The 19,196-nt window shown below is 37.8% G+C and overlaps 1 protein-coding gene across 4 annotated transcripts in view; it reads right to left on the bottom strand.

Annotated features, from left to right (window-relative positions):
- asic2 (acid-sensing (proton-gated) ion channel 2) overlaps positions 1 to 19,196 on the bottom strand; it is a 391,924-nt gene that overhangs the window by 164,409 nt on the left and 208,319 nt on the right. Inside the window, exons 1-2 of one of the 4 annotated variants that reach the window (XM_065255497.2) lie at positions 5,770 to 6,513; positions 4,383 to 5,625 (exon numbers count right to left, since the gene is read on the bottom strand). The exons of 2 other annotated variants lie outside the window; for them this stretch is intronic. In XM_065255497.2, the coding sequence (XP_065111569.2) occupies positions 4,383 to 5,093 (711 nt within the window). In that variant the 5' untranslated portion in view covers positions 5,094 to 5,625; positions 5,770 to 6,513. One more of the 4 variants, XM_065269957.2, reaches the window with a different exon arrangement.

Raw genomic sequence — 19,196 nt, 5'->3', positions numbered from 1 at the left:
CTGGCGCGAGCAGGTTTGTCACATGTTTATATTCGTGCTTTGGTCCAACGCGAGCTGCTCGCGCCCGCACATCAAGACGCGATGACTGACAGTGGTGAGACCACGGACTCTATGGCTGTTTTAACCTCTTGTATTTCCATCTACAAAACCGGCTTTTCCGACAGTTGTTGTTGTTTGATATGTCGGCTCAATGATGACTTGCTTATCCACAATGACATTAGATGTCTTAATAAAGGAAACGCATTAAAACGATTAGTGACAGTTAATCAATCATCGCGCCCAACACCTGCACCACTGAACGTGTATCTATTGACAAACATACACCTGATTTTACTGCTCTAGCGAAATCTAAAAGTATAATTTCTCTTATTAGAAGCTAGACTAATGTTTGCCAGTTATTAAGATGGCTGTTGTAGTTTAAATAGGGGTAGTGAAATAATTAGCTTTGACAAAAACAGCATAAAACAATGTTATGTTACATATTGTAAACTTTTTTGTTATGTGTACTAAAGTGATTAAATAAGTTAAATTCTCAATGAGTGTGATATGGCTCTTATTTACCCCTTTAAATGTAAATTAAAGCATCTTACAGTGCACTTTTGTTGTTATGCAGTTTTAAAATACAACATATGAACATGTCTGGATGTAGAAAAAGCCTACTTGGACATGTTACAATGCACTAATTTTGTTGTATGCAGTTTGAAAATACATGTTTGTAGAAAAAGCCTATTGTACAATGCACTGATTTTGTTGTTATGGAGTTTAAATATATGAAAATTAAGTCATAATCACTGATATATCTTCGGCCCCTTATATGAGATGCTTTTCATGAACTGGCCCCCATGACAAACTAACTGAATATCCCTGCTCTAGTGAGAGCGTTCAACATTGTACAAGAAACGCTTTACCAAAACACGCTTTACCAAAACAGCAAGATGGCAAACAGCAGCTGCACTCCGTTCAAGTCTGCACCAAAAGCTAAAATTAAAATATAGGCTACTCAGGTACTTAATTACTTGTGTATCTACTTATTATTGAATCGATATTGAAGCAAACAAATCAATATCGAATTGAATCGAATCGAATTGAATCGAAGCCTCAAGAATCGGAATCGAATCGAATTGTGAAATTCCTAACAATACCCAGCCCTAGTTTAAATGTAAATGTATGTAAACGTTTGGTAAGAATTCTATCATAAGATTATTAAAAAAACATTCAAGAGCTGGGTTTAAAAGCTTTCCCTGTTGGAACGGCTGTGATTGGGTTTCTAACTCACTTTGTAATGAGTGGATAATGTCTGGGTAATGATGAGGAGAGGAAAGGGCACTAATAAGGAAGAGGGAAATTAGGAGCTGCGCAGGGGCGATTCCACTTTCTAAACTCTTAAGGTGGAAATGCCTGTTTATCTTCCAGTGCTATCGGTGTTAATTAACCAAATATCTGGTAAACCAACAATCACACAATGAGCACGCCAAAACAAACATTACGCCCAACGCGTATTAAATGAAAACTGCTATGTTAACACACCCAGATCGTAACAATTTACTGACAACATCACCTATTGTTTAAAGGTGCAAACAATTTTATTGCGATGGTTTGTGAAAGTTTATCCTAAGATTATCATCAGTAATGGCAACAAATGGTTTGCTAATGCCACTGGCGTGCTTTGCTCCCCGTAACTGTTGCTAATAATTGCTGTAGCTATATTTAAGTACAGTTATATTGTGGGTCTCCATTTCTAAGTTGTTAAAATCCACAGCAAACTGCAGTGTCTGACACCTCAGTGACATTCAGCCCTAATTAAGAATTATTGAGAAATAGTTATCAAGTAACACAAATACTTGCTCTTCCATTTTCCAAATCAACAACAGAATAAAAGAGACAATAGACCAGCACACGACAGAAAACAACATACTAAAAATATACTCCAAAATCCCCTCACAGATCAACACATACCTGTATTACAAAATACAAAACCTAGGGGTGTGACGATTATTATATAACCGTGAGGCCGACGGTTATAGTTGAACACCGTCATTGGAACTCTATGGAGTGGTTTACCATACATGGATTAGTTTAAACCAGGACTAGACCTTAGTTTAATTAGGATTAATATCCTATTAATAAGAACTATTTTGAACAAACATGCCTTACTAAAAACATTACATGTGAGCATTTTGAGGCAAAACAAAGGGCACTGATGTATTTTAAGGTATGTCAGTGCAAGTTGTTTTCCGTTTGGACAGCTCTTACATGTATTTTAGTGTAGGATTAGTCTAATCCCTGTCCGGGAAACCGCCCCTATAACCGCCAAAACAATGTTATTAAAATATATTTTTTAAACATTTATTATCATAGAGAATGTTTAAAATACTGATTAAACATTAAACAGTGATTAAAAACAACTGTTAACAGTCTGTGTTATTAATGGTCTACGTCGTTTCCAACTGTATTTGATTACTTGGACAACAGCATAAGTGAGATGTGCAGATGACTCATGAACATAGAGAATATCAGGTCAACTGACCGTTCGCAAAGACCCGACACCCTTAGTTACTGTCGCTATGTCCGACAAGATACGCCCCTCTCACGCCCCACCATGTTCTCACGCAGTGAAAAATACATCCCAGAGCAGAGAGGACACTAACAATGTGCTGACACACAAGACAGCGGAAAGGCTTCCGTACACTCCGCTTTTCAAGTTCAAATCCTCCAATGTTAATGTACTAACTCTCCTGACTGCTTTGGATGGTGAAGAAGTATGATTGGTCAGATCACCTGTCAATCAAGCAAAGGGTCAATTGATTCAAACGACGGTTTAGAGGGAGATGCTTCCTAGTCTAAAGAAGGGGGTCGTTGGGTGATAGCGGTGAAAGCACATTCACTGCTAGTTGTCTTGGCTGTTAATTTTAAATAAACGTAGAGCAAGTTGCTAATCAGTGTCTGCTTATTTGTAAGTTGTCCTATGACAGGCGAAAATGCCCACCCCCCAGACGTCCCACCCCCCAGACGGTTATGCTATGAACCGTCACATTTGACTCGCGTCATAACCGTCATCACCAAATCTGAAACCGGCACACCCCTAACAAAACCTACTTCCATGTAGGACAAAAGTGGTCAAATTGCTGCAAACTAAGTGCTCTTCTGCCATACAATATAATTATCATTTATTATCTGTTTAAAAAATCGCCACATTTTATTTTGTGCCACCATACTAACTCGTGTAACTACTCATGTAACAGTCTTTAAATGGAGAAAACATGGAAATGTTTGGTGGCTTCTAATTTCATCTCTGTTTGGATCCTAAGGAATGAATGGGGCTAGGCTAAATGCGAACACATTCACGAGGTGCTGTACAAAGATTAAGTGCACGCATTGAAAAAAGATGGGTATGTATTAATTCATCTAAGTTGAGGTAAGAACATAGTAAAATATTGAAAAACGGTGGTGTTTTCCTGTAAGTCCAAATTGTAAGGTCTGAATCACTGTGTTGTGTTCTGTTTCAATTTAACCCCCCTCTCTGCCTGAAAAACTTACTGTATCCTTAATGTATACATTTTCTTACTGTAAAAAATATCCTTTTCAGAACACATCCTATAGAAACCTGCTGAAACTTATTCTTCTGCACAATTACACTTTCTTAAAAGAAATGCATTGTATTGAGGGTAAGAAATAAAACAGTGACAATGAACAAACAGGATAAGCATGAAAAAAGGTAGGAAGACTTATTCTAAAACCTGTAACATTGAGTTCTGCAGTCTCTAGACAGTCACATCTTGAACAAATATTTTTTTTAAACATGAATAGATCTGATATGTAGTGTAGTCTGTTTTTAAACTTGGTTCAATTGCTTGATATAGCTCAATATTTTACTGCAGCAAAATCTGTTGTGTGAAGCATCCTTATAGTGTTGTGAAATTAGATTTCATCAAATAATTAGCTGGCGGGTTAAAAAGTCAGGTTTTTCTAACAGGCTGAACGGTTACTTCGGTAACAGAGCTGTGTGTAAAGAGATGGAGGGTCGTGAGGTTGGGGGTCTTTATGAGCAATGCAAATAGCACATTATGCCCAATCAGAATCGCATTATGAAAATCAGCCTAGCGAGATCAGCACTCACACCTGATGTGTTCGTGATCGCTGGTATTATACAGGGGGTTATCCTGAGAAAAAAATTAAGTTATGAATTGGGGTCACATATGGGTGCCAAAAATGTAGCGTGAAAGATCTGAAGCATGATAGAGGGCTAGAGAGGACAAGAACTAACAAGAGGTCGTTGCAGATGGTGAGTGCATGAGCGAACTGAGATTTTACAGCCAAAAGGTGAGAAAGAAAAAAAGACAGAAGGAGAGAAAAAAGTGGGGAGGTCATTTAACCAGACTCACAGTAGAGAAGTTGTGAGCTCCGCAGGGTTCTCCACGGTACTTGCATCCCAGCAGCATGTCGTCCAGCTGGTGACCCAGTCGGTCCATGAAGTCCAAGCTGGTGCCCTCAAAACGTCGTGGTGGCAGGAAAAGACGGAAATCTGACAGCTTGCTGAACCAGGCCTGCTTGTCATCTTGAAGCAGGTCCAACACCAGGGGCCTGGCTGTGCGATTGGCCAGCAGTAGTCCGAGCCAGTGACCCGCAAAGTACAGATCACTCTTGGTGAGGTGATACAAGCGCACAGGGTTATTGTTACAGATGGTGACTGTCGGAAAGGCGAGTTCCCTCGCCCACTCTGTGTGGACTCTTGTGTGCGTGGGGAAGGCTAGCCAGTGAAGTAGGCGATTTGATGACCAAGACAACAGAAGACCCAGAGAAGTACAGAACGCTAACATCCAGAATGCCCGACGGCTGAGAGAACTCGAAGGGGCACAGACGTGCCGTAAACCGTGGAGGCGAGTCTGTGTCAGGAGGGTGACGGTGAGGCGGGACAAACCACCTTGTGATTCTCTAGGTCGGGCGGACCGACGACGGGCCCTGCGTTGGCCCGGTGAGGGTGAAGCAGGGCGCAGGCAGCGGCCTTCCAGAGCCATGAGGGCCCACAGAGCTGCTAGAGCAGCAGGGGGGACGGCTTCATCTCCCGGCCAGGCCTCCACGGCCGGGGCCCTCATGGGGCTCCAGCAGGACAGAGAGAGCCACAATACTGACCACCTAAATACTGATCTAGCTTAAAATAAAATAAAAAACAGGAACAACCCACAAGCCCTCAGTAAGCTATTCTAACACCTACACATAATTCCCTCAAGGTTAGATCAAAGTAAACAATTCAATGGACTTTATAGTCCACATTAATATAATGTAAAACCTATGCAAGCTTTTGAATGCACATAAATGGACACACAGCTCTCTATGCTAACCAAAATTTACGTGTCTTCATACCCACTGGCAACTTTATAGAAGCCCTTAGGCGAAATCCCCAGGCTATTTCCTCCTTCTCTTTCTCTCTCTCTATCTCTCTCTCTCACACACACACACACACACTTTAAAACTCTCTCTCTCTCTCTCTCTCTCTTAACTGAGCCCCCTCTCAGTCCACCTGATCAAAATGCCCACAGTTTGTCTGGGTAGGAACAGTCTCCAATATCCAAAGCCACTGTTGTAGTTCAGGAGAGCGAGTCCGAATGAATGAGGCAGGAAGGGATCCTAATGAGAGAAAAGATTCAATAGATACAAGACAGATAATTGTAACAGAACATAATGAAAAAGAGATGGATTGTGAGAGGAAGCGAGACAGTGGCAGGAAGCCAGCTGAGTCACAAAAAAGAAAAGGATTGGAGGAAAGCTGACCTGTTGAAATCCTCCTGAGGTAAACTCCTGGGTCTTTTGATGGTCCCCGAAACACTAGCTAAAAAAGACACCACAGCTAGCCGTTTGCACTTGCACACTCCAAAACTCATTCATCTTTTTTTTACTTTGTTCTCCGTTTGATGGTCCAGTGGTGACTTTTAGCCAGAGCATCTTTCACGTGGATGTAAGCATGATGTAAGAGAGGTCGTACTTCACACACACATCAATACACACAGCAGTGACTCTTGCCTGCAAGGAAGCCTGAACGCCGCTGATCTGGAATCGGTTTTGACATAGTCCAAATTCAGCGTCTCTTTTCCCATCGCTCTCTTTTCCGGCTACAGCATGTTTATCTTCCGTTCTTGTTTGTGCCTCTTCGCTAAAAATATCCGTCCAGATTTCCAAAACAATCAAGCCTAAAAATTGTTTTCGCGCCCCGCCTCCTTGTCATGTCAATCAAAGCTCGTTCGGTCCTTCCCCTCGCGTCCTTTACCGTCGTCTGGACGTCTTCACTTCTGCGTCTGAAAGAGCGCGAGCGTCTGAATCAGCTCCGCATGTGCGCTTTGCTTCGCTTCTCGTGGCTTAATTGCCGCTGCGCTTGTTTTTCTTTTCGCGCGCAGTGGGTGCATCCGCTTGGCACTCCTTTCCTCCTCACGGGTCATTCCATCCATTCACTTCTCCTGCTCTGTCGCTTCTGCTCGCTCTGCACTCCTCCGTGTCCAAACAGCAAGCGCCCGGCTCGTGCCAGCTTTCTCTCTCTCGCGCTCGAGCGCACGCTCTCTCTCCCTCGCACACTCACTCTTTATGACTTTATTTGCCTCTACAGTTCTTTTCTGTGCATAAGGTTGAAGAAAAAGAAATAAAACAGTTCTTAATGTTTCTTTCGGGTGTTTGCTTTGGAAAGCAGCATAAGTGTTTTACTGAACTATATATATGTGAGTGTAGGTTTAGTGTGGAAATGAAATTTTCAAAGTAGACAGAAAGTCACAGGTTACCAAATTCAAAGGAGATAAACAAATAAGATTAATGAGAGGACAAAAAGTACTTTGCGATTTAATGACAAACTAAATACAAAACACATGTACACCATTCTTAACTAATTATTTATAATCTTATAAGTACCTATGTTTTTTTTTTCATAATAAAGTCAACACTTCACATAATTGACGATACAGTTAAATAAAAATATTTCAAGCTTGAAATCCCTGAACTTAAACACATTTAGGCACATGGGCTTTGTATGAGCCAGCACAGCGTGCAAATTGCGTATTGATGGCATTTAACACTATCCAGCGACAAATAAGAGCTTCTTTTAGTAGCTCTTGAAAACTAAAAGCAACATCAAACAGACTTGACTGTCAGAAATTGTAAAGATGTTTAAAAGGGTTCTTTTCCAACCCTGTTACAGGAAACACACTACACATTTTTCAACTATTCCTATTCAAACGCATCTGAATTCAATCATCAACTTATTTATAGATATTTCAAGATGGGAAATAATGGGGGCGGATGAGGGAGACATCCAAAATAGTGGGTGTGCTTCCAGGAGGGTTGGGAAACACTGCCACAGAAGAATCATTATTGGTTCCCCAAAGAACCTTTCAGTTAAAGGTTCTTTAAATATTTTATAAAGATTTTACCACTACAAAAACCTTTTATGTAAAAAGGTGTGGATGTTAAAGGTTCTTTATAGAACAATGCAGCTTAAACAAAGAATACTAACTTTATAACCGTTAAATACTTTATGGTATTGTATTTTGTTATTACTCAATTTGTCATACACTGGCATATTTATTTTTCATAATACTGCTGCTCTTGTTTCCATCTATTAACCAAAAAGAATAGCTTAACATGAAGTTATACGATTGCTTTAGATTTATAGCTGCACGGTTTAATATTATTGCAAAATGTATTTCTTTATACATTTTGCCTCACTACCAACAGTAAGATGTAATAAAATGACAATAAATGTAATGTATAATTTATTGGTCAGACTTGGAGAGCTAAATTCAAAATTATGACTTGACTTAAACCTTGTAAATGCCTTGGAGTATCAGAGTATAAGACCTGGGACTTTCTTGTAAAACAATGTGTTGGACCAATTCCTGGCACTCATTTGAAGCAATGCATTGTTAGATGATGATATTAAAATGAATAGTGGACGAAAGGTCAATCTGATAAATCCAGCTAGCAAAGAACAGAGAACTTGGCACTGAATTAAGGCCAAAGGTCTTGAATTCCTTCCAACATAAAAACGATTCATGTCCTCTTTACTGTCCTCATATCACAAGCACAACAACTTCTGTTTGGAGGCCTTCATCAAGTTAACATCACATTTTCCTGCATTCTCATATCCTCTAAAGATTATTCATTCTGACTGGTCAGTGCATCTGTTAACTGCTGGGCTCCGTTTCAGAAAATACAATGCAGTACATTTGCATTGTGTTGCTTTGTTTTTTTTTTCTTTCTAACTATTATAAGTATGAAGTGAAAATCATTTTTAGTCTTTTATGTTAATTTTCACAGTAGGTGGAGAGTTCAATGTCACAGCTTGTGAGTAACTGTTCTTTACTGCTTTTGTGATCTTACTGTAAAACAAGCCCTTCAGCACTTACACTAATGTGTTTAAAGAAACATACACACAAAACTGCAGTGACCACCAGATCATATACATACAGTACAGTAAATATACATACTGTAGATATGTCTCAATATGGTGCAAATTTATAAAAAAGACAAAGGTACAACTCAACAAATTTTCATGTTAATTAATGTTAGATAGCTAATAATAATTTAGCTAATATGCACCCTGCTTGTTGTGATTCCTGTTTGCAGACAGTGACTTTTTAATGCAGTACTTCACTGGGAATCTGCCATTTTAGTTTGATCATGCTTACTGTTTTGCTTCACTTTTACTGTAAAAATCTATAGGTGAGCAATTCCAGTGTTATGAACGTGACATTTGCAGTCAAAACTTGAAATATAATTTCTCAGAGAAGCATTTATTACCAATAATACCCAAATTAAGAAGGGTTTTCAAAGAATGTTTAATGTTTATTTTTATACAATTTTTGTATGTGGATTTATTAGGAAAAACAACATTATGGACGTGACATTTCTCCATTATGGATGTGACAATTCAGAAATTTGCACTTTCTTTGTAAAATAATGAACAGATGCTTTAAAGGGACAGTAAGTAGGATTTACCCCCATCTAGTGGTGAAATTGTATTTTGCATTCAAATGAATAGTGCTCTCTAGCGCCTCGCTTTTTTCCAAATGCGTGTTGCCATTATGAACTCATTGATCTCCTTGTCTGTTTCAGCTGGTTCACGTGTTCTGAATAAAAACGCACTGTGGAAACGCATTGGTAGGCTAGTGCACTGGTTCCCAAACTTTTTCAGCGTGTGACTCCCGTTGTGTATGGTGCATTCCTTTGCGGCCCCCCAAAGAAAATTTGTGACAAAAAACTGTTCTAAAACTCAACATTTTAATAAATAAAAAAACATTAAATTATACAAAAAAGTAGTGCTGTGGTTAGTATTCATGATAAATTAATGTATTTCATAAAATGTCATAAAACTGGGGCCCCCCTGGCACCATCTCGCGGCCCCCCTGGGGGCCCCGGCCCCTAGTGGGCTAGTGCTTTTGTCCCTCTCTGCTATTATAGTTTATCAATATGGCAGAACGACATGGAAGCCTCCTTAGACTTACCCGTTCAATGTAAGTAAAGAGAAGAAATTCTAAGCTTACAAAGAAAAGTCAGGTCATTTGATACCAACGAGGACATATTTATTAATAAAGACATTGATTTTGATTAATAAAATACAAAAAATCCTACTTACAGTCCCTTTAACAAGTTTTACCAAGACTTGCATGGGTATTTAAACCACCTAATATTGACATCTGAGATATCAGTAGGGTTAAAAACTTTACGTAAAAACTTTACTTTTCCTGATAGGATTGATATGGAATTGCCCAGGTTCATGATGCCATACCGTTTGTGGCTGAATGGTTCCATAAAGAACCTTTAACATCCAAAGAACAGAGAAAGAAATGGTTGTTTAAAGAAACTTTTACTGAATGGATCTTAACAGAACCAAAAATGATTCTTCTAAAGCATCGCTTTGAAAGGCACTTTTATTTTTAAGAGTGTACACTGCTGTTTTACGACATTGCAGCTCGTGGTATGTCTGTCCCGGAAGGTTGATACCTTCATCACTACATATCTTTTTCTCTATCCCTTTAACTGCCACACCAAGAAAAAGGCATTTGAAAAAATTTTTGTTTGCATTTCTTATCTCCTTATGTCACCACTTAACACAATCAATGTATTTTTTTTCAACACATCCCATAATTTTTTAAAAATCGGCCTCTACCAAACGGTTGATATGTCACTTAAAGGAACTCAAACACATTCTATGGAAATTAGAAAATATGAACTATAATACTAATTTTTTACAAACATAATCCAAATAAAATGGTTTTGTATATTAAATCTTCTTTATTTATTGAAGTATAACATATTAAAATATTTCAGGTTTTTATTTTAACGCAGGACATGACATGTTTTCATGTTTTTTGCAATAAAAATGACCAAAATTAACAAAAATAAGGATATTCTGCATTTAAAACCTAAAATAAAAGAAGGCCAAAGATAGTAATACAATGGCATATTAGTATTTTATGATTTAAGAAACACACTGTCAAGTTTGGTAGTGCAAAATAATTTTTTTTGTCTTTTTTTAGATAAATTAAAGGGGTCACGGCATGAAAATCTGAGATTTTCCATGTTTAAGTGCTATGATTGGGTCCCCAGTGCTTCTATCAACCTAGCAAATGTGAGAAAGATCAACCCAGTAACTTAGTTTTGGTAAACCATTCTCTGTAAGCATGTGAAAAAACAGGTAATTGAAATGTGGCTCCCCTTGTGATGTCAGAAGGAGCCCTTATTATAATAATACCACCCCTTAATTTGCACTTTCCAACCACAGCACTGCCATTTCCAGTGTTTTAATCCAGAGAGGGAGAGACAGAGAAAATAATTCACAGCACAACTAAGTTTCAATTTCAACAAACCACCATCATTGTGATCGGTGTTTGCACTTCATCCGCTCATTTGCATTTTAAAGGACACACCCAAAACTGCACATTTTTGCTCACACCTGCAAAGTGGCAATTTTAACATGCTATAATAAATTATTTATATGATATTTTGAGCTAAAACATCACATATGTGCTCTGGGGACACCAAAAATTTATTTGACATCTTAAAAAAGTCTTGTGACATGGCCCCTTTAACATTTATTTGTAAACCAGCAATGCTGTGTAGAGTAAGCCAACATTGCAGACAATCCTTCAAACAATTTAAAACATAATTTAAGAAGTAATTATTGATTAATTAATGAGTAATTATGATTTCCATACATTAATTATATGAATTCATTATAGTTATTTCAAAAAAATATCCAGAAGTGGCAAAAATACATACTTAAGAAATGATCTCAATATATTAAATAAGAAATAACAATAGCTGTGTCATATTCATAGCTGTGAATGATCAGAAATTTATATTTCATAGCAAATAGTACACTCTGACTGCAGAATTGGATGATCTGAAAACATTACCCTAGCTTTTCTACTTTTACCATTAAGTGACAAATCAACCGTTTGGTTGAGCATGTTTTTGAAAAATTATTCAAAACACATGAAAGTTTTTTCATGGCACCAAGTAACATAATTTTGTAAAGTTAGGGCTCTTACAGTGTAATATGTCAAAAAAATATGGTTTCCTTGCAAAATTTCAACAAGAACAGTTCATATAACAGAAGTGATTTTTTAATTTCTAAAATCCACATAACAAGATGTGTTGTGACAAGTGCTGTTGATTGATACATTGATATCTAGTGGATTTTTTTGGCAAAACATATCTTACACAAATAGTAGAGATGGCTCAATCAGCTTGAGTTAAGTTAGGTACTCCTCTCAATAAAATATAGGGACTCAAAATGTGCTCAACCGTTTGGTTGAGCTGGCAGTTAAAGGGCTATGGAGATTTTAAATAGGATATTTACTTCCAGAACCCTACCGTGTACTATATATCCCTGCAAATCAAAATGGGTTCAGCAGTGAGCAAGACAACACTTAACTCACTAATGAGAATGTCCAGGCCTTATTCAAAGCACCACATGCTGAATTTGAAACCAGACACCAGAGGGGTGTACATGCAATATACAACAAACTAATAAAAACTCAATTCAAACACAGTATTTTAACATATAACATCATAACAGTTTACAAAGAAAAAACTACAGAAAGCAGAACGTAGAGATCAACGCATTCTGTTCACGTTCAGGGTCCTGACACAGATTAAAATACATGTGCATGCAATAGCGCTGATGAATATAAACTTCTCGGTTGAACAAGGTCAGTCTGCCTTATTGAGAGTGTTCACACATTTATAGTTCTCACAGACTGCACAAACAAACAGGACTAATGCATATGAAATATTACTGGAATATCACTGAATTATTGATGGGCACACAAGGCTCTTAAATCTCAAAGTTGTGCGTTATTGGAATGCTGTTGAGTCCTGCAGACTAAAGTGCTGAATCACAGAAAAGCAGTACAGACACCCTATTGATGCAGAAGTGGTATTAACGCAACGCTGAGAGATTACACACAGTTAACCCCCACTATCAGAACTGGTATTTAAACAGGTATTTTACCTTAAGTTTGGGTATAAACCATTCATTTCCATCTTTATACCCATTAAACAGTGTGAGGAATACACTGTCAGAAAAAAATGGTCCCAAGTTGTCACTGGAGTGGTACACTTTGAAAAAGTCCAACAATGTACCATTTAGATTTGTATACATTTGGCACCAATACAGTATCTCTGAGGAACTCATTTTAAAGATGCACTGTGTAACTTTTAGGAGAATCTCTTGACAGAAATGCAATATAATACAGATAACTAGATCCTCGATAATGAACTGCATTATTTTTATTACCTGAGAATGATCCATTTTTATATACATTTAATGTGGGTCTCCTTACATGGAAGTCACCATTTTGCACCACTATTAAGGCTGTGTATTGGCAAGAATCTCATGATATAGTTCATATCACACTTGTGATTACTCATCCAAGGGGCGCTATTTCAAAATAAGTGTCATGTGTGTTGCTTGCGTTTTCAAAATATGTGTTTGTTGCGTCATGTAAACCATGTGCATCATGTGTTGTGTCAAAATAAGTGCCTGCTGCACACGCGTCAAAACCGTTTATGATAAAAGAGACGCCTAAGTTCACAAAATACATGCAAGACACTCCCTTAACCCTAAACTTTGATTATGCATGAGATTATGCGAGTATCTGGCAAAGCAAGTGTCTCTTTTATCATAAACCCTTTAGACGCATCTGCAGCAGGCACTTATTTTGATGTGCATACACGATCTCTCGAAGCGCAGAATATATATATTAAAAAAAAGGAACCACACAAATGACGGGCTACATACATGTTGTGATGAACTTCGCATCGAGCGCCGTAATAAGTCACCAGCCGCCACTGTATCTCACATTAGTTGTGATGCAATATGTTGCGATACATTGTGATACTGTAAAGTGGGGTGGTATATTGGGAGATTTCATATTTTAATAGGATATATATTAGGAAAGCTGACATTTAGAACACACCACCATGTGCAAACCTATTGTATTTGTGGCGCACAAATATCAGAGATAAGAAGACCGCCATCTAGTGATCAGGATGTAAACCAGTGTTCGAATTGAAGGGGGTCTGGGGGGGTCCCGGACCTCCTATAAGCCTTAAGGGACCCCCCATAAAGCACAAAAATATAAATTAGGGGGGTCCCCTGGTTTTTATTAAAATTAAAATACTAAATAAATTTAAAATCCTCATTTTGCGTGTCACAAAGCGATACTGTCCATTATTTGTACCAATTTCGCAATAAAATAATTCAAATGACTTCTGTCCGACATAAAGAAACTCGCAAGTGCGCCTCATGCTGTTTTCGGGAGGAATTGACAGACGAGTTAATGTCTCTATCTGCGTGTGGAGTATTTTTTTACCTCAGTTGCGGTAAGAATCTTTAGCAATCTTTAGGTTTAAGGTTTTTTTTTATCTTCTCAAACAATTATTTCATAACAGTGGCAAAGCTATCCACTCAGACTGACGGCTGGTCAACCCAGTCACACAAAATATTTTATTAGGAAAGCAGAAGAAATCATGCTTAAATTATAATAAATGATAGTCTCTTTAATACTTAGCCTATCGCTCAACTACGCATCTTTCAGAAATAAATAATTTTTTGTAGAAAGTATTTTTTGCATGTGTTTTTTTAAACCTTGGAAAAATGTAACATGCAGGGCCGAAGTGGGACTCATTTTCAGCCCTGGAGTTTCATGTCTTAGACCGGCCCACTTTAGTTCACCACTGACTATATTAAAATAATATAATTAAATCCTCAGTGCACTATTCTTTGCAGCCTTGCAATAAATATATTTTCCAAAAATATCGTTTCCAATTCAATGCAAATAGTCTAAAAACAGTTATGATTTTGCCATAATCATGCAGCCCTACCATAAGGTATTTTAATATTATTCAATTAAACTTATTCAAAAACTGCTGAAAAGGATCAAATGTTTTCCCCTATATTTTTTCCCCTAGCGTTTTGCATGAAATAGATGAAGAATAACTATTAATAGATTAATCATTGTTACATATATAACTTACCGGTAGATATAAAAAATACGACATTTACCTTCTATCAAGTTATCAACTGCTGAAAAGAAACAAATGTTTTCCCCTATATTTTTTCCCGTTTGCATGAACTAGATGAAGAATAACTATTAATAGATTAATCATTGTTACATATATAACTTACCGGTAGATTTTTATCTTTTTTTTACCTTTACCTTTTATCAAGGTATCAAGTTGCGCTCAAGTTTATTTTAAATCTAACGGTGCAGCAAGTGCACTCAGACGCTTCTAAAACAAAACTCGTGTTCACAGGCGCCCGCTTTGAAAAGCAGAAGGCGGCGGCGCGTCATGCGTTGTCCATGCGTTTTAAATGAATATGGACCCTAATTATGATTATGAACGCAAGAATTACTTCGTGGTCGGAAGTTGGGGCACAATCAACTTGGTCATAAAGCGGTGGGGACGTATACCACCCGCAAATTACGCGAATGGGGCTGCTGTGAGTGCTGGGGACAGCAACCTTCAACCTGGTGGCATGATAACTATCTTTAAAATTATGTATCTTTAAAAAGATTAATTATATGTAATTTATACAGTGAAGAAGACAGTGTTATTATTCATTTGATTATATTTATGTACCTAAATACTACTGTTATTAGATCTTGCTTTATTTGTAACTTTGTTCTTTTCTATTTTTATATGTTCATAATTTCCAGTTTTGCTGATCCGAAAATTATTCAATCTATGACTCAAAAAACGCAATGTAATCATCCATTTAACCACTACTATATAGTAAAATTATGTAATTTAAGAATGAGTCCACCCTATTTCACCCCTATTCTGTTTAAAAGTTCTGCCCTTGCCAGTGTTTCACACTAATTTGAGGGGTAAACTTTTTTAGAGTTTGAGTTAAGGATAATTTGGGGTTTCTTTGATTAAAACCAGGATCAGATGATTGTTGATCAAGGACGATCACATCTTACGTTGTGAAATCACAGCGACCCTATAATGAGGGGGGTGGAGCTTGGCCGGGGGGTGGGGCTTAGCTAGGGGACCCCCCATAAGCTTTGACATAATTCGAACACTGATGTAAACTCCAAACCAACAACTGCCTTGAATCAGGTTTTCTATGAATCTACAAATTTATGATTTTTATTTTTAAAAAAAATGTAATATTGCATTTTTAGAATTGACACAGTACTGCCAATTAAAATACCGCAATACTCACATGTATCAATATTTTCTAACACCCCTTAATGGCATGTTTATACAGTAGCACTAAACAGACAAGCTCCTTTACAAAGAGCGTTTCGTCACTATGTTGTCTCAGACGATGACATGTTGTCCTGTGGGGGCTACCGTAGCTTCACTATGCATTTCAAAAGTGAGAGATGAGCTGTGGACTGAGGCGTTGGTTGCAATTCGCAATCTCGCTGCAAGATGCCTCTAAAATCTACACACAGCTTCTTTAACTATACAAGGGAGTACTTTTTGAAAGGGTAATTGACGGCCCCAGTGACAGCTAAGGACCATTTTGTCTGACAGTGTAGTGAAATATAACAGTTTTACAAGCCATATTATGTTTTCTTTAAATCTAATAATGTCAGCAATCATTTCTAGAGTTAGATTCAAGAGCAAAGGTACTGTGTACAGTATATGTGTGTGAATAAGTGTATACTGAAATAGGAGAAAGAGTCACTTATATTATCAGATCGTCTGGGTTTTTTGAGTATTTTTGTGTTTGTTCTCATCAATCTCATGTGATCTAGTAACGAAGCTGCAAAATGCAGCATCGCATTTGCATATACACACCATTCGTCAATGTTGCATAAGTTCATACAAATCTAAGCAAGTAGACTTGTAGCCTCTTGCATAGACCTTCACTTACTGTAGATAAGGAAACACACCGATATCTCTAAAAAGTCTAAAATCACTGAAAGTGGCAGAATCTGTACAGTAACTGAGAAACAAAGTGTGAAATGAAGTACTGTATGAGGCATCATCACTAACAACAAAGCCATTCCTTCAATAAACAGGCAGAAATGAGGCACACCTTCATACAATTGTGTCATAGTCATCTGTTATTACTATCATAGTATACAGCGTGCATACTGCATAGTGCAGATTTGAACAATCACAAAGACTGAAATTTAGAAAAATGATAATAAACAGTAAATTATCTTACCAAAGTCAAGAAAGTGCTATAAAGGAAGTCCTTGCAATTTAAAAAATGTCATTTTGAAGTATTCTAGTATTAGTATGCCCAGGACATTACTGCCAGATCTGGGGACCTAAGTGAAATATAAAAAATAATGCAAGAATAGATGGGTGTAATATAAGGAGTTCATTTGCATTAAAGCACCAATTGGCAAGATTTGAGGAGTTCCTCATTTGCTGTGATAAATTAAGGAAGATCTATGCAGGGAGAAGAGCTTGTACAGCCATATCTGCAGAGATTTTTGCCGCCTAATTTACATACAATTTGCCCAAGTATACGTGATGACTTAAAAAGGATGAAAATGGATTTTAATATTTCTTTCAGAAATCTCGCAATGTGCCAGACAAATCTATAAACTATTACAGGAAAAATGAAAACAGCGCACAAAATAAGGATAAATAGCGCATATTAAAATAAAGAAGAATATCGATTTTTTGCCACGGTGATCCATCAGACCGTGTTGTGAATGAAGATGACTTAAATAACATGGTAATCAATGACCTCGCTCTGATCCGTGACTTTTTCGATCAAGGCATTGCCACATGTGTCTGACATGAGAAAAAAATGGTTTACCAAAGATCACAAACCGACAGTAAAAAAGGAGACGAAATTAATGGTAGTTCATGCCTCATCAGACAGGAAAATGAAATGAATAGTATCTGTGTGTGAGGGCAACCGAGAGAGAGAGAGAGAGAGAGAGAGAGAGAGAGAGATACTGAAATGTAGCAAACTGTATTCTCAATGTCACACTAAGCCACTGGTAAATGGTATGCATCCTCCAGTGCTATGCGCAGTTGCTACTGAGTGGGCGATTTGCAAACGAGAATGGAAAAAGGAAGGAGATATTGAGAGAGATTGAAGGAGGTGTGGCTGTCAATCAAGACCAAATCAGAAAGCCACCACATAGCCGCTGTGTTGTTGCGCTTTGTGTGGAGCAGTTATTACATGGACAAGCACACAGCTAACTTTAAAAGTAGAGGTGTCAGTCTCTATCAGTGTGCATTTATTGAGTTAGCAGACGAACCCTACAGCCTAAATCACTGCATTATAATGCAATGTCCACATCCTGAAGTTAGCTGGTACGTCACAAACCACATCCTTTTTACTACACGACTAGCACATCTGCCGTTTCTGCAGCAAAGCTCAAATAATGTTAAATAATTTCCACATTGAGCTTGTGTCAGGAAACCGAATCCCATGCCTGATGCAAAATGCAACGACAATCTGTGATATGCTGCAATTTATAGGATGACATTTACAGATTTATGCATTTGACGAGCTTTAATCACACATGCAGTGCACTGAGATCATGCATTTTATTTGTTTATGTGTTCCTTGGGATTCGAACCCATAATGTTGCACTAGCAGTTGAGCAACAGGAACAGCCGGTGAAGAAAATGAAGTCTGCGTGTGTTTATTGGCTCTTGTTCATAGTGTGGGTGTCCAGCAGGAATCCACAGCATGCAGTCGGTCTTGCAGTAAAGTCACTGAAAATGAACTCATTAAATGCGGGATTAGAGCAGGGGAGAGGGCGGACGCCGGGTGGGAGTTTAGATAACAGAACTATGGCCGACTAATAGAGGGTCAGAATGAATGGGTGAAAGTGGAAGAAAACAGTGCAAAGCGAGTGAAAGATGAAGCGATAAGGGTAATTTAATGAGAGCCAGAAGGAGAATGCAATTCATGCTATGTGTTTCTTATCCAAAGAGCATTAAAGTAAAGGTCCTTTATTTGTCATACTCTGTAAAGTGGAGCAGCTGAAATACCTGTCAACCTGTGGTGCAACCTTTCAGTCTAAATGGAAAACCATCAGTACGGAGGAAAATCCATTAGAGCTGAATCTTACGCTGATGTGATAATGTAAGAAATGCACAAATAGGGTCCTAATAGGACCTTGTTTATTAATCTTGGTCATTTTAAATCAAATGTGTTTTAATTTAAAATGTCAAGCTGCCATTGTGACCCCTCTGTTTAATAAATAAAATGAAGTTACTTCAAGAATGGATTTTTCAATTGTATTACATTAATTTTAATGGTTACAAATTGCTTAAAATCATGTGCTTCATTTTTTACAAGAATGGAGCTATTACCAAATGAAATTTGAGTTATTGTGTGAGATTATGAAAAAAGACCGGAGACTTGACATATCTGTAGACTCGATTGGCTTCAATACACTTGACCTGAAAAACCCAATCTGGAGTCAATTGACTTGGAGACTTTATAACATCTCTGCTTGCAGTTCTATTATGTTGTACAGGTTAGTGTTAAACGTGTGGTTAGGGTTATCAATTGATTTCTAACAAATCAGTTTAGATCAGATCTTATCTAAACTCCCTTTCAGTGCAGCTATTACAGAGACTATCTCCCTGGAGCAAGTGCCTTGGTCAAGGGCAATATGGTGCCAGCTCATGACTTAAGGAAAGTGAACACCGGGGGTCTTCAACTACTCTTCTTCGGGGGCCAGATTGTAAAATTGCCTTAATAGCCA

This window comes from Paramisgurnus dabryanus, chromosome 3 (genome assembly GCF_030506205.2).
Source record: "Paramisgurnus dabryanus chromosome 3, PD_genome_1.1, whole genome shotgun sequence".
In the NCBI taxonomy this organism is placed as follows: domain Eukaryota; kingdom Metazoa; phylum Chordata; class Actinopteri; order Cypriniformes; family Cobitidae; genus Paramisgurnus; species Paramisgurnus dabryanus.
The sequence above is the reverse complement of the archived record's forward strand: the minus strand, read 5'-3'. Positions and strand labels throughout refer to the sequence as shown.